Consider the following 21183-nt stretch of genomic DNA (forward strand, 5'->3'; position numbering starts at 1 on the left):
GAAGGCAGTGTTTTTACAAAAACACGATAATCACTTGTTGTGTCCAGCAGCAACAGACACAGCCACTGAAATGAAAAGGAATCCATGTCCACCTGATATCGTACATTTGCTCTAGTTTTAGCTCAGTTTTGGTCTCCACCACCTCCCAAGGAAAATATCTACATAACACAACCTTTAAATCCTCTACTGTTACCAGGTAAAATACATAACAGTAACTTCACCTTATAATTCCTAGAATCCTATCTAGAAGGAGTTAACCTAAAACAGTTACCCAAGTGAACGTGTGTGTTAATTTAAACCTACTCTAATAATAGCTAAGGCTGATCATCTGCTAATATGTAATGCTTTTAAGATTTCTGACACCCAGATACGATCTAAACATCACCAATGAAAGAAGTATGGGAAATAAAGTGTGCAAAGGTGATATTTTTCACATGAGCAGCAAGAGGTATGCACAGAACCGAAACTAGGAGCTGAAATGGTCAAAAATATCACTTAATGCACATTTAAGCCGATGTTACGTTCAGAAAAAGGCATATTTGGAGTCATTTCAAGGTTTGTGTTCATTTGTAAACAAGGTGAGTGAGAACATGGACAGTTTTACTGTTTTTGTCTTTTTGTCAGTAGTTTTTCTGTGATATCTGAAAAGGCTAAATCTGAAATTGCTTTAGGTTCATTCAGGTTTGGCAAATGAAAGTTATGTCATTACTCGAAATGTTTGACCACAAATCAAATGTCAGAGCAACAGAAAAATGCAAGGCAGCATATTCATGCAGAATGGAAGTGTGTCTTTTCTGATTGGATGTTACAAAGTTAGAGACAATCCTCCCCAATTGTCCAGTAATTTCTTGCACACAGATTGATTCCATTATAGCTTCCCCTTAACATTAAACAAGTAATATCCTATGTGACATGTCTACATTTCTGATTATAAAATTCACTGTCCATTCTGGATAAATGTTGCCTTTGTCAGTCCTGTGGGAAGTGAAGCTGCAGGTGATGAGATGTAAGTACAGAGCACTGGCCAGGAGAGAGACCTGCTCATCACATGACACACATTTTAAAGGAATTCTTTTAAACTTTTAGAGGATGGCTCTGGTTTAGCTTTTCCTATTTGACATGCATCTGTCTATATAGGCTGTGATAACATATATTTTCTCACCACCTCTGAGATCCAAGGAAACAAGGACTTGTGCAAAACATTCTCCAGCTGTCAGTCTCAGAGTCTCCCGCAGCTTTACAGACAGCCCTGAAAATTGCATATTAGCTTGTGCACGTGTGTGAAGATGTGGATAGCTTCCCATGAATCAAATGGCACAGAGAAGATAAACACTGCTTGATGTTTATTGACCAGCACTACAGCTGGATGACAGAGACTCCAGTTGTGGCTAATTGCTCTGCAAGTTGACTGAAACACGACTCGGAGACATCAACTGGGGTTAATTATCCAACACAATCCTAACTTGTTCTCTCAGCCATGACAGTAATTTCGGCCCATGGTGGCTCCAGGAATGTGGCCAGGAGCCGGTGTTTGTTGCCAGTAGGACACATGTATAATAGCTTTTTTATATCATGTGGAAAGCATCCACATGTCAGACACTTTTCTTCAGCTGAAAGTGAAACAAAGTCTGCAGGACGCCAGTGTTGATAGGTGCTGCAAGGGATCATGCCTTTTAGCAGACACATGCATTTTCCATCTGGTCTTGTGTTTCGCATCCAGCCAGTTGCCTTGGATTTAGATCTCTATGTAGTCACCCTTAACAGCCATTCCAGGCTGTTACGTCAGACTAAGACAAGCTTTTGAAATCACTCATGTAAAAACATGTTTGCAAACAATAGGTAAAAAAAGCAAAGGCACTCTGAGACTTGAGGTATGATGATGAAAACCGTTTAATATTTAACCATTATATCGCAAGCCTTGGAGTGCTTTGGATTGTTCATGTTGTTTGCAGTTTTTGTTCACTGAGTATAATCTATAAAGAAAAAAAACCTTTTTCATAAAGCTCAATTGCACTCCAGATTTTTCCTTTTTTTAAAAAAGAGGTTTATTTGGAAAGCTGTACAGGGCTCATGCTGCTTGGCCCAGTAGAGAAGATTAAAGCCACCTGCCTAACGCTACGTAGGTTCCCATCACATCACCAAAACAGCTCGGACTCATCAGGGCTGTGATACAGAACCTCAGGGGGTATCCCGCTGTGGCTCGCACAGGATTACAGCAGCTGAACCTTTGTGTTCTGCTTGTTTTAGAGAAGGGACTCCATGAAGCAGACTAGCTCCAGTGAATCTGGAGCAATTTCTCTCAAGGTCCCAATCCAGGTTGTGAAAATCTCAAGGTATTCCTTCCTTGGCATTCTTTCCCGGTCCTGCTGGGAAAGGCAGCTGACATTTGGGAGGGCAATTGCTGTGGTTGGACTGGTCGTTCCGCAACAATAGCAGACGTTGTGTTTCAAGGTAACGGCAGAACACTGTACTGAAATAATCAGTGTTATTCACTTTAGTTTAATTAGCTTGCCCGAGTTCTTGTTTCCAACAATCTCTTACATGAAGGTGGAGAATAAAAATTCATTGCATTTAGAGCATTTTGTTTTTCATCTTTCTCATGGCAAATAAGATTTTTATTCAGTCTTTATCTTTAAGCATTACTCCCTGTTAATTTACGCCAAGTAATAATAAGACTTGAATGTTTTTTAAAATTTAGTTTTAAATTTATTCTTATGCTTACACATTTATTCTTCAGATAAAAGTCTTTCTTTAAAGGAGCACTTTACTCCAAGTACAGTCGTCCTGTCATCATCTGCTCACTGAGTCAAAAGTATCCATTGAAATCCAGTAAAGTAGTAGCTGAGATTTTGCATGATTTTGCATGTGGTTGATTTTGATTCATTTTTCTTATTAATTTCTGAAATATGGTAGCATTTCATCTGAGCCCTTGATAGCAGTGAGGAACATCTCTGGAAGCTGTTTGGGCTGATATGAAAGAACCAAGAGGCAAAAAAAAAAAATGATTTGATAAAGAGAAATAGAGCGTGAACCTTCCTGGAGTTTGACTTGAGCAAGTGATGTCACAGACTTCAGTGTTGGAGTGAACAGTTCCTTTAACACAAAGACCTTCGCGGCCTGCCGCCTGTGGTCGGTGCATGTCCACGGTCTCTCCTCTGTCTGCTGTACGAGCCTCAGTCAGTGCTACAACGCTACATAAACGGCTTGTTTTGTCTTGACCCTCCCTCCTCCTCCTCTTCCTCCTCCCCGTTCACCCCAAAGTCGAGCAGATCACCGCCGTTTTCACCGCTGCCACCCGGCAAAAGGCATGGGACCATTTCTCAAAAGCACAGCGCAAGAACATAGACATTTGGCGCAAGCAGTGTGAGGTTGGTATACCTTTGTTTGTTTTTTTCTGTTTTCTCCTCCCACCCTGGCTCACTGCTTTCTTCTCTGCTGTCACTTTTGAGTCCCCAGGAGAGAGCTGGCTGATTGACACACAGTCCCGTAGGATTTGTTGTATTCAGTGTCTGGGTTGTTGTTTTGCTGGATGCTTCGCCCTCACAGACAGACAGACGGGCAGACAGCAGCCTCTGATCGCCCGGGCCTCCCTTTCTCCCTGCAGCCCCAATGTAAAGCAAAGATCTGATGCCTCCTCGAAAGTGTGAGGCGCTGCTATGGCAACACTGCTTTCCAGGGTTAAGTCTCAAATCAATTATTTATCCAGAGTCAAATCTAGAAAACAAGTATCAACACGAGAATGCTGCATGCGAAAGAGGGAAGACCCGTTCACACGGTAGCACCACAGAGGATTCAGACGTGGAGCAGCCTGTTGCCGCACTTGGATTGTTCATGTTGTTTGCAGTCTCCATACTGAGCACTGTTGTTCACTGAGGTTGTGGGTTTGTTGTTCTGTGGGGGTGAGGGAGTTGAATACACAAAGTTAGAATGCAGAAATGCAAAGTGATCGAAGAAAGGATAAAAGTGAAATGCACTTGACTTTGTGTATTTCATGTCAAATCACAAAGGGACAAAGGGAGTAGGTGTGTTTTTTTTAGTTTTTGTGTTTTGGCTCCAGCACACAATTTCAAATGATGATTTCTAAGCACTTCCAAGCTTTGAGATCGCGCATTCAGGTGGTAGAGTGGGTCGTTTACTTATTAGAAGGTTGGTGGGTGGATCCCTGGCTCCTCTTGTCCATCTATCAAAGTATCCTTGGGCAAGATACTGAACCCTGAGTTTCCCCTGATGCATCCATCGGCAAGTGAGCGTGTGTGAATGTTATGCACATGTGCTTAGCTAGAGATAAAAGCACTGCATGAATGTGTGTGAGTGGGTGTATTAGACTTGTAGTACTTAAATTAAATAGAAAGGTGCCATGTAAGGGCCACTGCATTTGCCAATATTTTATTTTTGAGTTGTAGACCTAGAATTATTGCCAAAGACTAACACCAAAAGGAGCTGAGTGACATGGAAATTTTTTTCTTGAAAACAAAGCAAAGTCCAATAAATGACCTAAAGTATAAAAAGCACTTCACTGTCGGAAGCTTTCACTCCACTGGGTAAATGGATGGATGGATGGATGGATGGATGGATGGATATAATCTGTGCTACATGTCATTGCTCTATATCCCCTGCTTAGGCTTTTTGACTCCACTCAGTTACTCAGTCAGCTGTGGGCACTGTGAGCTGACAAACCCGGTGATGTTTCTGTGCTCCGATTTGGTCCGGGTTGAAAAGCAAATAATGAAAGACATCCTCTTAGCATGTTTGTATTCTTTCATTTGTCTTTATTTTGGCATTTTATATTTTGGGTAGCCAAAGTGAATACTGTATGACACACAAGGGTCTTGACTGAGGCACTGGTGTCACCACAGTTAATATCTTTGGGTAAGAGGTATTGAATTCCACAGGCTCTCATTCATCTATAGTAAGATTCAGTCCCCTTGTGAGTTCTTCCTTTAATGGCTACCGTTCATGGTAAGTCTATATGAATCCATATTTCTACAACAACAGGAGTGTCTCTGCAACTGTTTGGAAGCAGGCTGCACATTTTTCCTCAGTGGAGATGGATATTATTCTGTTAGGAAATGGCCTGTGAAATCACAGCCCACAAATGAAAAGCTAATGAATATGGGTGAAAATGGCAGAGATCTGATTCACAGGCAGCTTCTGCAGAAGTGAAAGATAATACGACACGCAGGCAAAAGGCTCTCAATCTATTACGTCTCGTGCGTATGTGCTTCGCTTGATGAATGATTAGTTTATGAAAGCAATGGGAATGATGACAGTTGAGCTTGTAGGTAGGCTGCAAAATTTTTTTATTGCAATATTGTGAGGACTGAGTTGCCACCATAAACTGGATGTAGCCATAGCGGCGCCACCTATTGGTGCAGCCACAATCTTAACTTTAACCAATTGAAATTCAATTCAATTCAATTCAGTTCATTTTAAGGCACTTAATATAGTAAAGACCCTACAATAATACAAAGAAAACAGAGGACCCCCTTTGAGCAAGCATTTTGGCGATAGTGGGAAGGAGAAACTCCCTTTTAACAGGAAGAAACAGGGTAGATGGATGCCCCTCCCCCTCTAGCAGAACCAACCACTAGCAGACCCTGGTTCTGCTGGGGGGAGGGGCAACCATCTGCCCGACCGGTTGGGGGTGAGGGGAGGAGGACAGGACAAAGAGATGCTGTGGAAGAGAGCCACAGATTAAATTCACCCACAGTTGTTATTAAATGGCATTCATTTGTATTATTGCCAGTTAACAACAACACACTGTTGTAATAATTAAAGTATAAAATGATATAAAACAAAGTGGTATAATTGACACTGGCTGTTCTGTGCTGTAAAAAGCATGTTAAACTCAGAGGCTTAGAACCAATAAAACAACAGGATACATGAGTGACTGAGTGAGCTACACAAGACAAGCTACACAAGCCTCACACTTAAAATAGAAAAAGCACACACACTCTTATTTATTAGAGTATGGCTTACTGGGTGGTTTGTTTTTTATCCTGGTTTTATTGTGAATTTAAAGCCCAAAGGAAGTGCATCAAACTACACCAGCAAGTTTGGAAGTGTTTCAGTACATAAAAGAAGCTTCTTATAACTGCAGAAGTGGCTAAGAAGTTTTCTTTAGCATCAAAGCAATCTGTTTGTACATCTATGGGTGAACTCCTAACAGCACCTTCTTATTTCTTTGAAAAACTTGCCGTAAAGCATCAGTGTAGCCACCAACACAGGAAAGGCAGATGCATAGAACTGTAAAGATGGAACAGAGAAGAATGCATTGAGTTGACACAGATAACTTCTAAGAATGTTTGGAAGCCTTTTAGAACGCAAACACAACCTTTCTGTCCCAACTTGTTACAAATACGACACTTGTAACAGCACACGTGTGATGTAATCGCTAACAGGACATCCCATTTCTTCACGAGTGAGCTGAGGACGGCTGTCGCTCTGTGTCTCTGCTGGCTGTAATGTTTTAGGAGCTGAGGAACGCCCACAGCGAAGAGATCATGGGCATCAGACGAGAAGAGGAGATGGAGATGTCGGATGACGAGTCGGATGAAAGTCCTTGCAAGAAGATGCGCACTGAGGAAAATGGTAATAATATCACCTTTCAAATCACACATTAAATGACTAAAGGTGTGAATTTGAGGCCTCCAGCTAGAGATGATGATGGAAGATGAAAACGTGCCAATTTTTTTCCCTGATTCTCTGTCAGCTCCTGTTTGTGCTTTGCTTTGTCTCAGCCAAACGCAGAAGTGTGAACACGGAAAGTAAAAGTATTTTTTCTGAGATGAATTCTGTCTTTGAGACGTCCAGATTCTGGAAACACTTTTTTTTCACTGGTCGCCCGATTTGGTGCTCTGCTCACAAGAGCTCCTCAGGATCTTTGGGTTTATGTGATTTAGACAAGCAGATTTATTTGTGTGGCAGTTTAACCAATAAAAAGTCACAAAATCCTGTGCAGCAAACAGAATAGCTCAAGCTGGGTTTACTCGAATACGTGTAAAGGCAGTTTTTATTTAAACCAGCCTTTAAAAAGACATTTCTGACAAGAGACTTTGCAGCCTGTGCAGCATTAAATCTGATGTTCATATAACCCTTAACCCATTATAAAAACAAACAAAAGCAAGATAAAGTTGTGGGGACAGCACTGATGTGGACCCCGAATGAGATGAGTGTCAGGAGCTTGCATTTTGCTCACGTTTATTTATTAATTTTTTTTACAACACAAGGCCTCTCTCTTCCCTTTCCATTCTTTCTTTCTCTCACCTGCTTTTGTCTCATCCTTTTGTTTCTTATTTTCCTTCACCTCCTCCCTTTCCTCCCTCACCTTTCCGGATCCCGCCTTTCTTCCCCCTCTCCTCTCGCAGGAGTGTGTGATCAGACTCAGGCCTCTCTGAAGGAGGAGAACGACTCCCTGCGCTGGCAGCTGGACGCCTACAGGAACGAGGTGGAGCTCCTGAGGAAGGAGCAGAGCAGAGCCAGCCGCCCAGAAGACGATCACGTGCACACGCAAACACACACGCACCCTCACAGCCCAGAGGCTCAGATCCAGCTGCTGCAGCAGAGCATGCACAGCATGCAGCAGGTTTGTTTGTCTGCCTGCACATCACATTTTCATGGTTCTCAGAAGTGACTATAATCCTTTTAATCATATTTTTTAGCTTAGGAAATCCCTCTGATCTCTGCTGATAGTCACACTTTTCATAACTTTGCGTCACACCTTTCATGGGAATTATTGCAATAATGTGTAATCTGTCATTTATGGCTGTTCAGTTTTGCTTTTAAATATCTTTTTTATGCCTTCTATTGGAAGACATTTGCTCTGAATTGAAAACATAAAAATGTATTTGCTCCTTAAACCCTAGGCTGTTTATAAAAACAGACAGAGGAACATTAAGACCTCCACAAGCACGAGGACAAAATAAACAGTGTTGGCTATAATGGTTCAGAAACACTTGGAAGAATGAATTACAGTAAGATTTCTTGTTACCGTCACCAGGTCAGAGAGATTCCCAGTTTCACTTCTGCTTAATCAATACTGTAAATTAGTGAATGAATAATGGCCTTTAATAATAATGAAGAAATGAACACTGGTGCTGCTGAACCTGTTCAAAAAATTTCTCAACAGTGAATTTTGATGAAGCAGAAGTGAAGACAACAGTGTGTGTTACTCTCGCTGCTGCTTCTGCAGCTTCTTCATTAAATGTTCCACGGCAACCATCTAAAGCAGGCCTCCGGGGCAGAGACGCTCACTCTTTGTATTTTTTAAGAAAAAGCAAGGAAACTATTCGTTAGGCAGATAAACAATTTATTTTCTTACTAACAAAAACTGCTTTTCTTAATTTGAGTATTTACAGGTTACAGATCCTCTTGATAATCGGCAAATACGGATTTTAGATGATATTTTACTCTGTACTTTGGCTTTTTCCAGTCCAAAGTAAGGCTTTGACAGCTGGGATAGCCCCTAAACTCTTTCCTATAAGATAAAGTGAATGATTGCAGCTAACTTTCTATCTAATTTTTTAGCGTCTTAGTAAGCTGTTTAGGATATTTAATAGGCTCTCTAGGGCAGAGTTCTCTCATAGTTTTTCATCATTGCTATGACACATTTGCTGAAAACTTTCCACATGTTTCTCAAAGCCCAATTTTCAAGCTATAATCCCAAAATGCTGCAAATACGCACATCAAAGCTTTTTCTGTGTTCACAACCAAACTGTGTTCAGATCACACAAGCAGCCTTTACAACTAATAAAACTACTTAACATTCATGAACTTCTCCATCAAAATAATTCGAAAACAGTGTTGACATTTAACTCATTCGTCCCTCGTGTGATTGCTTTCAAATTCCAAAGAAATTACAAGTAGCTTTAAAAGAAATAATTGATTCAGTTCCTCAGATTTTATCTGAAATGTTTGCTCCTGCTCGTCCCCTTCCACCTCCTCCTTTGCCTTCTCTTCCAACACCTTTTATGTGCAGTGTTCCTCCTCTGCCTCTCACATTGTTTCCATCCACATCAGCCCTTCCTGGCTGTACACTCTGAACCAGCATACAGTCACATCATTACCCAACAAGTGCAAACAATTAGGAGTTACATCTGCTCTCTAACCGTGTTTAACTTCTGCCAACTGTGATTACTGTTAGGCATCAACATTCAAAACATGTTTATTGTTTTATAAAAACAGTAAATAAATCATGTAAATCACATGTGACACTGAAGGATTTGCTAAAAGAATGATTGATTCGGTAAACAGGTATAGGAATTTGTTTTGGGGTCGGCAGGGGGGGGGTTGTGTAAAGATTTCAGAGGAATCTTAACACAGATAGGTATAACAGTGCAAGGACTAGATGGTAGTGAAGCTTGACCAGTTTAAATACCTGTGGTCAACCATCCAAAGCAAAGGACATCAGGAGAGAAGAAGAGAGGCTGGACAAAGGTGTCGAACTCCAGGCCTCGAGGGCCAGTGTCGTGCATGTTTTAAATGTGTCCTTGATCCAACACAGCTGATTTAAATGCCAAACCATCTCAAGGCTGAGATGGTTTGGACAGAGGAGGGGTGCTAGATATTCTGGCCAAAGGATGCTGAAGATGGAGCTGGTGGAGGGTTGGTGTGACGATGCTCAGGATAGGGTGAGATGGATGCAGATCAACCACTGTTGTGACCTTTAAAGGAGCAGCTACAGAACAGGCTTAGGGCCACTGGGAAAAAAAAAAAAGTGGGCACGTCTTTTTTTTTCTTCTTCTCCAGAGTCAGAAGTCTGAGATTAAAGTTGGAATTCTGAGAAAAAGGTCAGAATTCTGACTTTTTTTCTCAGAATTCTGACTTTTTTCTGGGAATTCTGGGAAAAAAAAAAAAAAAAACGTTCTCACTTTTTTTTTTCCAGTGGCCCTAATCCTCTTCTGTAAGCAGCTGATACATACCAGCTACCTTTTTTAAAATCCAAGGAATGTGTCTTTAAAAATGACTTGAATAATGAAACCCATGAGCTCAAGTCTCTTTAGTGTTTGCAAGAAAGCATTTTTTTTTTTTGAACAGAAAAGAGCAGGAAGCGTAGCGTACACAAGCAAACACAGAAAAACCAACAACCAAACAGTGTTTTCTCTCTGCTGAGTTCTCCCACAATCCCTCACTTTACTTTTTTCATGAAGCACAGAAAGCACGCAGCTCGTTTGCCACAAGTTAGCCTGATTTAACTTGACTTCCTGTCTTTCTCAATCTAAAGTGACAGCGCTGATAAAATGAGGCACACTGGAGACAACCACCATCATATAGACACACATGCACACACTGCCCTGCTGGCTCATTGTAAATGTGCTGCTTACTTGACTTCTTAGTAGTGTGAGGGAAACTCACACTGCTATCGCTTCTCATTTGTCACGCGGCGTTGTTTTTTTATTCCCCCTCAGCGCAGACGATCAGCTGTGACAAACAAAATCAGTGCTTTGCTTCATATACTTCATCACGGCGTTAAGATGACTTCGCATCATGCAAAAAATATGAACGCGTACACGATGAATGAAACAGTCAGTTCATTTAAATAATAAACATCTTATTGTGATAAAAAGACTAAAATCTGAATAAAAGTGGCTTCAGCACCAGGAGAATAATAAGATGACAAAGTGTTGAGTGTAGGTAAAGGAAGCAGGCAGAAAAACCCTCTCACAGCACTCCCTGACAGCTGCAGCCTCAAGTCAAAATTCTGTTTTCTCATCCTCTAAGACATAAAGCAAGACGTCCTGCGGCTTCTTGGCATCTTGGCTTTGTTTTATTTAGTCGAAGTAAACATCATTTCCTTTTTCCTCCATGTTTAAATTAATGACTTTAACCAGCAAACCTTCAGCAACTGAAAAACAAGCTAATGTTAACCTGAGACTCTCTGAAGTCATCCTGGAAATGCAGAGCTGTGAACGGTAAAGTCACAAAACAGTTTCTCCTGCAGTAAGACTGCACATCTAAATATGTCCTGATGCCAGTTAAGGAGAAGATCTTTTAGTTTTCAGGTTCATTTACATGGCGCCAAATAACAACAGCAGTCGCCTCACAGAAGCCAGAAATTTACTCCACCGCAAGGACATCAATTCATTTTTCACTGGGGGCCACATACAGCGAACTTTGACCAGTAAAACTCCCCCCTCTGTCAGCGTAAAGAACTTTAATTGCACATTTTTATCCCTGAGATATAATGATGTAAAAACAAGCAGTGCAATTTTAACAGTATGTCTCAATATTTCTGCACGATAAAGAGATCCTGCTGTAGTAAATGAAAGGCGTCTGTCAGCTGTGGACACAGTCTTTAGAGTAGACACTAGAAAAATGTGAAATATATTTAGTCCAAAATTGATGGTTTCCATCACATTTTCCAGTAGTGTCCATTCTTTAACAGGGTGATTCTGGTCCCTGGGCCTTATGTTTGACCACAGCATTTTGATCTGCGCACCACCAAAGAAGACGTATTGTTGTCCATCTTGTGACCTTAGCAAAGTTTTAGGAACTTCCTTGTAGATTATTCAGCTCATTTATATTATATTATATTATTGACATAAAGCCTAATTGAAAAATCTGATACTTTTTCATAATGTATAAAATGTTTAATACTTAAGAATGTTAAAAGCCTGTTAAATCAGAGATTCAGAGCCCGGTACTTTGTAGGCACTCAGACCCCTTGAACTTAAAGTTTTCCCTTAACTGTTTCTGGCACGAAATATGACAGAAACCACTCAGTTCAGAAACGAGAAATAAGGGTTACAATCCTAGTAGGTTAAATCTGAAACAACTTGATCTGTGAAGCTAAAAAGCAACACTCCTGCTGCGATTATTAAATTGATATTGTCAAGTTAAATGTGGATCTGTGCTTGTCTTCCAGCAACTTCTGAGCCTGCAAGAGAAGCTATCGAGCAAGGAAACCGAGCTGGAGCAGGCAAGAGAGGAGCACCGCTACCTGGAGGGGGAGGTGCTCAGCCTCCGAGACAAGGTGCGCACCAAATAGTATTCACTCTCCATGACTGGCATCCGAATTTAAAGTAGTCATCCATCCATGCATCCATCCTCCCTCCATCTTTTGCTTATCTTAATCAGGGTTGCAGTTTAAGTATTTTTTACCAAATAAAGTAGTAAGATATTCCTGGCACATAAACAGATGATGTACAACTTTGTTACGCTTGACTGGATTCCTTTTTGTTTGGACTCTTTAGCCCTGTGTCTACATAAGAATGACCAGACATCTTTGCCTTTTTCAGGCTTAATGCCATTAAGTCCATTGACTGTTTTACACTTTTTTAAATCAGGTATTTCACACAGAACACAGCAGTAATACAGCGAGAACACCGCTGTAGCGTTCAGTCTTCATGTTCTCATGAAGTGCATTTTCCGGTCTCTCTGTTGTGGCTCTTTCATGTGCAGTATACTGAAAAGCACGCTACAACACACACAGAGGCTCAAATTCATGGAGGGGATGAAGGGGGTTGGAAGGACATGAGTGCTGCTATGGCAACAGCCCTGCCAGGATGTTATTCTGCGGTCTCCAGCTGAGAGGTGACTGGCCAAGATGGCGTGTGTGCGGTTTATAAATACCTGTGCACCAAGTGTTAGAAACTGCAAAATATTCTCTGCATATTACCCACTAGAAATTATAAACATCGATTTATTTATTTATTTATTTACAGCGAAAGTAACGTTACAGTATTTACTACTCTGCTAAAGGCCTTTCACCAGCAGTAAATCAGCCACACACTGCATCTTGTGTGATTATTATTATTATGTGTCAGAGAGTAAGCAAAACCTGGTTTAGTGTACTTACTGACCGTTATCTGCTAGCTAAGCATTGACAGCTCCCAGCAAACACCCAAGAACTGAACCGTGGGACTCCTGAATGTAACACAGAGCACACAGTGCTTCACCTTTAGTGGGGCAGGTGCACCTTCACACCACTGCCTCGCTCAGCCCTTCACCATAATTCCCTCTCACAGCAGTTCTGTTTGGACATATGTGTGAAACCACAGCATTACAAGTGTAACGTCTAGAGGTTGTGAGAACTGGACTTCAGTCAGTTTCACTTTCACTCTCATCTCATAGCAACAATATATGTGAAGGTCAACAGTCTGAGATATGGGCAGGTGTAAGGCTGAGCCGTTAATAGCAGATTGTTGTGGCTGCTTCAACTTCTTTGAAGCATCTCCAGAAACACAAAAAGGTTTACGTGGTTCTCACAAGAAGGATGAACTATGAATGACCAAAGAAACTCAATCGGATCTGTGGAGGCATCGAATCAGCTGCTTTGATGTTCTCGCCTCATCTTTTCTGACTGCTGGCTTGACTGACCCCCACACTCACATGACCTAAATCCAATGGAACACCTAATATTTTTATCGTATTGCGATCTGATCTGTTCCTTTAAATATTTTCAGCAGTGTATGTATAGACAAACAAATTTTATTTTGGCTATCCGATGGTTCTTTGCCACATCCCACAGCAACATTACTGCAGGCTGACCTAGGCTTCATAGATGCATACATTCTGCAGGAAGAAAAGGGCTGCCAGGGGGAACAGAGGAGGCCTGGGGGAGGAGGAGACACGCTTTTTATGTAGTGATTTCACTGCCAAGTTTTACAGAGGCTTCACATAGATGAATCCAGTCTGTAGGCAGAGGTGAACAAGTCCGGTCGGAGGTAACAGCACGTAAATCAGCTGCCAGGATCATCTGCGTTAGCTTACGCCTGTATACCACAGGAGCTTTTGTGGGGGAAGTCTTTGAGACAATCCAAATGAAGTAGGTGCTTCAGGTGCTTCATACCTGAGGAACTTGCCTTGCAGTGACAGCCTGGATTGCCCAAACCTCTTTAGAGTTCACATGAGGAGCAGGAACAATGGCAGCTGTGTGGCTAATGCAGTTTTTGGGAGATAGCTTGTTTACACTGCGTATCTCTTGCACAGAATTATGTTGGACTCACACAAACCACAAATTAATCACCTAACCCACATTATCCTCTCATACTTTTCCCATGCACATGAGTTGTGTCCCTTTTAGAGCGTCAAATCTTCAAAACACGACTGACTTTTGCCCAGAAACTGTTGAGTAAAAACAGCTGGCTGAAGGTAAGAGAGCTAACGTGTCATTGTGCAGTTTTGGCCGCAGTAATGAGAAGAAGGTTGCCGGGCTCTTCTGATGAGTGCTCTGTGATGGATAACTGGCAGCGCAGAGTCGAAGCAGCTGTAAGTTATGTTGCGTGTTTGAAGGAGGCAGATACGATGGCGTTGTGCCGGGGATGTAGAAGTGTCTTTAGTCATATTTTATACTTAGAAAACAGAAGGTTTCAAATCCAGGACAGTATTAATAACAGATGATTGTGGATGTAAATCGCTACCTTCAGCTTCTTTTACTGGTCTTTGCTGGAAACTGGGGACCACAGTCTGCTCCATATTACTGTTTTTCATCTGTCGCTACTTATTACAGTCAATTTAAATGCCCCCTTTTAAAAATTTTACTTATTTTCTCTGAGGTTTTTTTTTAGCTTTTGTACTTATCTAGCCCATTTAACAGTCCACTGCTGAGTGGGTTACTTTCTGGATGATAAAGTTAGAAGAACGTGGGAAGAGGAGGGAGTTAGATGAGAGGAAACATCGGCCAAGTCTCTGTGGCAGCCCTCTGTAAAGCCTTCCATAACGCCTAATGACCAGTTTGCCATGTCTCTGTTTGTGCACGATACATACATTTATAATTCTCAAACAGCTATCGGCACAGTGTTTCTTCAGAGTATCTATATAATGGACTCACAGTCTGCACATTTTAAGTCTGTCTTTACTTCCCTCTAACAGACCCATCTATAAAAGAGCAGAAAAAACAGACTCTTTGTTACAGATCTTTTTTCTTCAAACTCTGAGTTTCACTGCGACTCATCAAATGCTTTCTGTTTTCTCTCTGTGTCTCTGCAGCTGCTGAGCAGTAATGGGGAGACTGTGGAAGTGACCAACGGCGAGCTCCATGAAAAGGTAAAAACTGAGGCCTGAGCTGAAGTCGATTGGCAGAAAAATAACTGACAGTTTTTGGTTGTTTGATTTTTAAAAACTACATTTTTGTCAGGTTGTCAAGCCAAACATGGCCCCGTTCCAGAGTTTGAAAAGTGTAGATTTGATGCTTGTGTTTGTGATCCACACGATTTCAGCACACTTTTTTTTTTAAACTTGAAATTTTACAGACCAAAACAAAGGAAATAGTTGATGAGAGTAAAACATGAGTGAAATCAGGAGAGGTTACAGGAAGAGCATGTGTGTTATTTTGGTCCTCAGCTGTCTCTTACAGAACTTTGTTGCCTCTCAATGACCCAGTATGTACACATTTACACACAGTGTCTGTATACTGCACATGTCATGGGAGATGGACTGTTAGCCTCAAAGCTGCTGAAGTGCACACTGACTGAAGTCAGGAGGACACGGACGTTTATATCATGCTACTCTGAGTCGATCTGCATTCACTGTACTGGACCTCCTGAGTGCAACACTGTGATGCCTTTTATTAAATGATGAGGTTTTGCTTGGGTTTTGTGTGCTGTTTGTGTGTTGAAGTGCATGCAGCACCCGTGTCACGCAAATATGTAGTGCTGATTTCAATGAGATCCAACAAATGTTTCAACAGAAAGCCAGCGGCATTGTTCCTCGTGCTTTTTGGATTAATGAAGAATATATGAACTGATTTAGGATAAATTATTTAGATATTTTGTGGAAGCTTAAAGGCAGATGGCAAAATGTTGGGCCACCCAGCAGCTTCTGTTCTCTCAGTTTGCCCCTTGCAAATGCGTAATTGTTAATATCGCGCCAAAAACTATTCAGCAAAACACATTCAGCTCTGGACACAACACAAGTGCAAATGCTAAATCACTTCCGGGTGTTTCCCAGCCCTCTGTTATCAGCTTCATGTAGCAATTGGTAGTTAAAGTGTATTTGTACCCTTATGATTTGGCTCTTTTGTCATACACATGTGTTTTCACAGGGGATCAACGGCTGTGTTCCTTCTCTGTACCACAGCAGAGACCAGAGGACTGAGCTTATCACAAGAGGAGTCATCACTTCAGAAAAAGAGGCTCTGCTTCTTGGTAAATGTTGCTATTACTGGCTGCTAGTTTAGCTCACTGTTTGAGCACGTGACCATATAACACATGGCTGAAACACACTGGTCTGAGTTTGAAAAAATTGCTCAAGTATAGTTATGCCACCAAACGAAAATGGCACAAAAAGCATGGTGATAATTTTTCCTCACGCACCAGGCATAGCAGAATTGGTTCAGTTTGTCCCCAGTGTACCTTTTTTGCTTTCTTCTGAACACCACTCATGCTAGGGCCTTCATCTGGGTCCGAATTTTCTCCAGGACACAGGTCAGATAGGCTACTTTTTCTTTTTCAAATATTTATCTATTGCTAGTACACGCTGCATTGTCTCACATCATGACTATTATGCAATTTTTTCATCTGTTTTACTGGCAGTTAGCAACCCATTTGATTACATCAGGTAGTTGTACTGCCCTCTAGTGGAAGAGAATGTAATTGTTCTGCCTGTTACTCATGCTGATCGCTTAGAGTACTAATCAGGTGGAGCCAGATAATCTTCCACGGCACACCTGATCATTTCTCACAGCACAGTGGTTGGGAAACACTGATCTAGTGTAATCTCCCTATATGTAGCATAGTATAATATAGTATACCCTAATATTGTATATATAGATCCCTAATTATGTGAATGCAATCATAGGAACTTCAAATTGGGTGTATCTACTACTAATCTTGGACAAGTTTGAATTTCAGTGACTTTGACCTTAATGTCAGACATCAGTGGTAAATCTGAAAATCTTGTGAATGTGATAACTTGGATAACATGGAGATGTAGGATTTTGAAATTGATACCATAGATGTGTCTGCTAGGAGGCTGAAGGGTATCTGTGGTAGCTGCCAGTATTTTATTAAATATACTATAAACTAGTTGGTGTCTGGGACGACACTGCTGAGGTTACAATGTGAGTCTGTCTCAGTTCTAAATCCACAGGTAGTATTTTAGCCATTTTGTGCGATTTTGTGCTTCTGTTGTGCTTTTTAAAGGATCTGAGTCACGCACCAAAACTAATTCAGGTACATCTTTATGTGCAGAGCTGTTTTATCAAGGAAAATGTTCTGTTCTATCAGATGCAGGTCCATCACATTACGTTTTTATATTGGAATCAGAGAAACTTTGTTAATCCCAGAAATTGACTTGTGATAGCAGCATAGATACAACAGACAATAAAGCTATCTATAGAATGTCTGTGAAGGTTCTCAGTCATCCAGGTCATCGTAGTCAAAGGAGTTTGCAAAGAAAAGCGTCTGGACTTCTTTAAGTTGCTTGAAGACGTTTCACCTCTCATCCGAGAAGCTTCTTCAGTTCAGTCCCAGATTTAAACCCAGTGGGAGTATCCCCCCAAAGAGGGACAAAGGACCCCCTGGTGATCCTCTAATCACATGAGCCAAGGCGTGAAAAGAAGTCCAGACGCTTTTCTTTGCAAACTCCTTTGACTATCTATAGAATGAAGTGTAGAAATAGAGAAATATAAACATAAATATAAAGGGACACAAGTATTACCACTAATGTTTCTGGGTTATGTTACAGATATTATAAGTGTACAGATGTGCACACATTGTGCCGTACAAAGTGACAGAGTGCAGTGAGGTATGGATGAGACAACACTGAAATAAAACCCATAGACATTTCGGTTGAAATCGATGGGGGGTTTTATTATTTGTTCCAGCAAACAGTGTCAGGAATAACACAGAAGTTCACTGACAATATGTTCCTGTTGTACCCAACAGGCAAAACTGTGGCCAAAAAAGCTCTCAGAGCACTCACTGCTTAATCTTTTACTCTTTTTCACCTCAGATCGTCAGTCTTCTGCTCTGCAGAGGCTGGACAGCGAAAGGAAAAGATAGACTTCAGTCAGAAAATTAATCTCCAGTGTATAATAATAACCTGAAGTGTTTCCATATCCTTCTTCTTGTCATGTATTTCAGCTGGCATAAGAAAGGAACAAAATGAAAGCTTGCTTACCTCTCCATTATGTTATCAGTGGAAAGCACTGGTATAAAAACCTTTTTGCCCACAGACCAGTTTGGTCGTGGTCTTCTCCTGGGCTCTGCTTTCTTCCAGTACAGGAAAGATGTGAATCTAATTTGGCTGCTGTGCGAGCAGAGGTGAACGTGTGAGAGCGCTGATTCTTGCTCGGAGTGATTTGTTTCCAGCCTCCGCTCATTCCAAGAAACTCTCCCAGTACACAGCTCCAGGTGGATTATGCGCATAGTTGGATTATGAAAGTCTTTGACTGGAACTTACTGACAGCTTTCATGGCTAATTTAATTTCCAGAGAGACTGTGCAGACTGTGACGTTCATTCATGCTACACATGTGGACAGCGGCGCCCTGATTGCTTTATAAGTTCAGTGCACAGCACGGTTCTGACAGTGTTTAGTGGCGGCGCATTAAAGATAACTGAACGTGAGTGCGCGAGAGCGCTTGACACTTAACTCGTCTCAGCTCATACCAGCGCTGTCGTGTTAGGCGTAAACATAGCGTCTGCTGTCTGAGAGTTTGGAGAGCTCTCAAACCTTCTTCTGCAGGAGAGACTGAAAAACAAAGTGCCTTAAGCCTGCTGTGGCTCCTTTCTGTTTCTATCTTCTTCTAAGATCAGAGACGTGGATTTCACTCTGTGTTGGGCCCCCGTACAGCAGCTGGACTCAATTCATTTCTGCTGCCTTTGTTTCCCTCTGTAAAGCCTCGTGTTACCACAGACCATGCAGCAGCGTGGAGAAAAGCACAGAACGATCTGTATTTGTCCACAGCAGAGCAGAGCGGGAGGAACAGCAGCACATTTATCTCTCTTAGTGGCGCCAAGAAAATCCAAATATGAAGGAGCGAGGAGGCACGGCTCTCTGTCTTCCTCCCCTGCTGCTGCTGCTGCTGCTGCTGCTGCTGCTGCTGGGAGATTTTCATCAAACAAACACATTTTTAAAGGCACATGTGGCCCATTTTCTCACACAGTAAAATCAAATAAGACAATAGAATTTACATTTAGCATTTTAATTTGCATATCGAAACGCTGAGTGGAAATATTTCGAAATGTTATGCTACCTATTCTTCCTGTTTTATGGTTCTTGGGCATATTTGCCTTTACCGGATAGGGTAGACAGTAAAGTCGGGAGAGTCACACGCAGTAAATGGTCCCGGGCAGAATCAAGCACAGGTCCGTGCAGCCTTTCAGCATAGGAGGTCACCAAGTGAGCCTTGCAGGGAGAATGCTTCCACATTGAGTGGCTTTCTGACTAACTTGAGTTAAGTGGGAGTGGGTTATACCAGAGGCATTGCGGGAGAGACACAAAGAATCTACAATTCAAATCTATGGGAGAATTGCAAAGTCAGATTCTATATGTGCAATCTTTTTGTACGAGTGTCCTTCGGAGGCTGGAAGTGTTGGACGGTCTAGTATAACCATATGCTGCTCCCTGCACCTAGCAGCCGTGACAGTAGCAGCTACGGACATTGGGCACAATGTTGTTTTACAGAATAGAAATCTTTATTTTATTTATTTTTGTTTCACTTTTACTGGAGAAAGCTGAGACCTTTTTTTGGCATGTGATGTATCAGAGACTGAGAGACACCACAGCCGTGGGCTGAGTCCTTTTAGCAAACCGTTGCCAGTGAACTAGTTTTGCTAATGTAGCTCATGAGACTAATGTCATTTCATTTTGACAGTACAAATATAATAGAGCCGATATTATATAAATTATTTTATTATCATATATTTTATATAATTTTTAAATGATCTGTGGGTTAGGGTTACTTTATAACTCTATGGCTCCATTACTGTCTCAGAGACAAATAGTAATATATTGCAGCCACAACAATTATCTGAAAGCGTGTGTGTGTGTGTGTGTGTGTGTGTGTGTGTGTGTGTGTGTGTGCGCAAGGTGTCTTATTTGTACAAGAGCCATACAGAGGTAAGCTGCACAAAAGTAACATATGAATAAATACTAGAATTGAAAACGTATATAAGAGAACACAGATTAACACTTAACAACAGTTAATCTTACGGTTATATCTTCTCTTTCTTATATATGTTTATATGTCATTTTTTTCTGCAACTGTCATTACTATGATAAGAAAGGTAGGCAAGTCATCCATGTATGTTGAACCTTTTGATATCAGTGTGTGAATGAAGGTGGAGAAAAAAACAGAAGCTTTTCAAGTGAAATTAAATTGTCGGTTTAGATGGTGTGTTTGTTGCATTTGCACGTCTGCAAGGGGTCATCGTGAGTCTGAGTGCACATGTAAAAGAATAAATTGGATGCTCATTTCATACAGACTGTGTGCGCTGTGTCGTGATGTCACTGTGTTCCACATCTATGGCTCAGTTATTGCTGTGTGGCTGCACAGATTGTTTTCTGCTATTGACTTGTTCAAATAGTCCAACCAAACACAATAAACAAAGGAGCTTTTTTAGCCATCAGAAGGTTTGCCAGCATGCTTTCTTTTGCACATTTGTGGAACATGTCCATAAGTACACACACACTCAGTTGTAGCCTGTGTTCAAGTTTGTGTCCACTGTTTGAATCACTGTCTGCAGACACAGATGCAGAAGCCACAAATTGCCATGATTCATTAATTAGTCCTGGACTATTTGAAAAGCCTCACACTTTAAACAGCTGAAACCATTTTAAGACTCCAGTTATACAGCTGCAGCACTTCCTTTCTTTTGAATAGGAGGGCATACAAGTTTTTTCTTACCTTTTGTGTTGTCTGTAGAAGTGGTGGTCAAACGTTTTCAAGCACTCATCATGAATGTCAGTAGTTTTAAGCTTTTAATGATTTCTGGAACTGTTTTTTTCACCACTCTTCTTGGCAGGAGTGTGTTTAAATTTTCAATAGAGTTGAATGTGGGGCTTTGTGAAGGCAATTCCAGAAGCCTAATGTTAGCCTGCTTGATACATACCAAGACCCGTTTAGATAAGTGTTTGGGATCATTGTCCTGCTGGAACATTCAACAGTGTCCAAGTTTCAACCATCAAGTGTCCATCCCATCTGTCAGTGTTACCTGTACCAACAAAGCTTTGTCAGAGCATGATACTATCACTACTATGGTTAACAGTTGGTAGATTGTTCTTAGATTTAAAGCCCCATC

General features: G+C 41.3%; 1 protein-coding gene across 2 annotated transcripts in view; it reads left to right on the forward strand.

Annotated features, from left to right (window-relative positions):
- enox1 (ecto-NOX disulfide-thiol exchanger 1) overlaps window positions 1-21183 on the forward strand; it is a 118445-nt gene that overhangs the window by 91604 nt on the left and 5658 nt on the right. For both annotated transcript variants that reach the window (XM_005475294.4, XM_005475293.4), the window contains exons 9-14: window positions 3262-3368; window positions 6474-6591; window positions 7368-7585; window positions 11864-11971; window positions 14929-14985; window positions 15983-16085. In XM_005475294.4, coding sequence (XP_005475351.1) covers window positions 3262-3368; window positions 6474-6591; window positions 7368-7585; window positions 11864-11971; window positions 14929-14985; window positions 15983-16085 — 711 coding nt within the window. The remainder of the gene's footprint in view (window positions 1-3261; window positions 3369-6473; window positions 6592-7367; window positions 7586-11863; window positions 11972-14928; window positions 14986-15982; window positions 16086-21183) is intronic.

The sequence above is a fragment of the Oreochromis niloticus genome, linkage group LG16 (genome assembly GCF_001858045.2).
Source record: "Oreochromis niloticus isolate F11D_XX linkage group LG16, O_niloticus_UMD_NMBU, whole genome shotgun sequence".
In the NCBI taxonomy this organism is placed as follows: Eukaryota; Metazoa; Chordata; class Actinopteri; order Cichliformes; family Cichlidae; genus Oreochromis; species Oreochromis niloticus.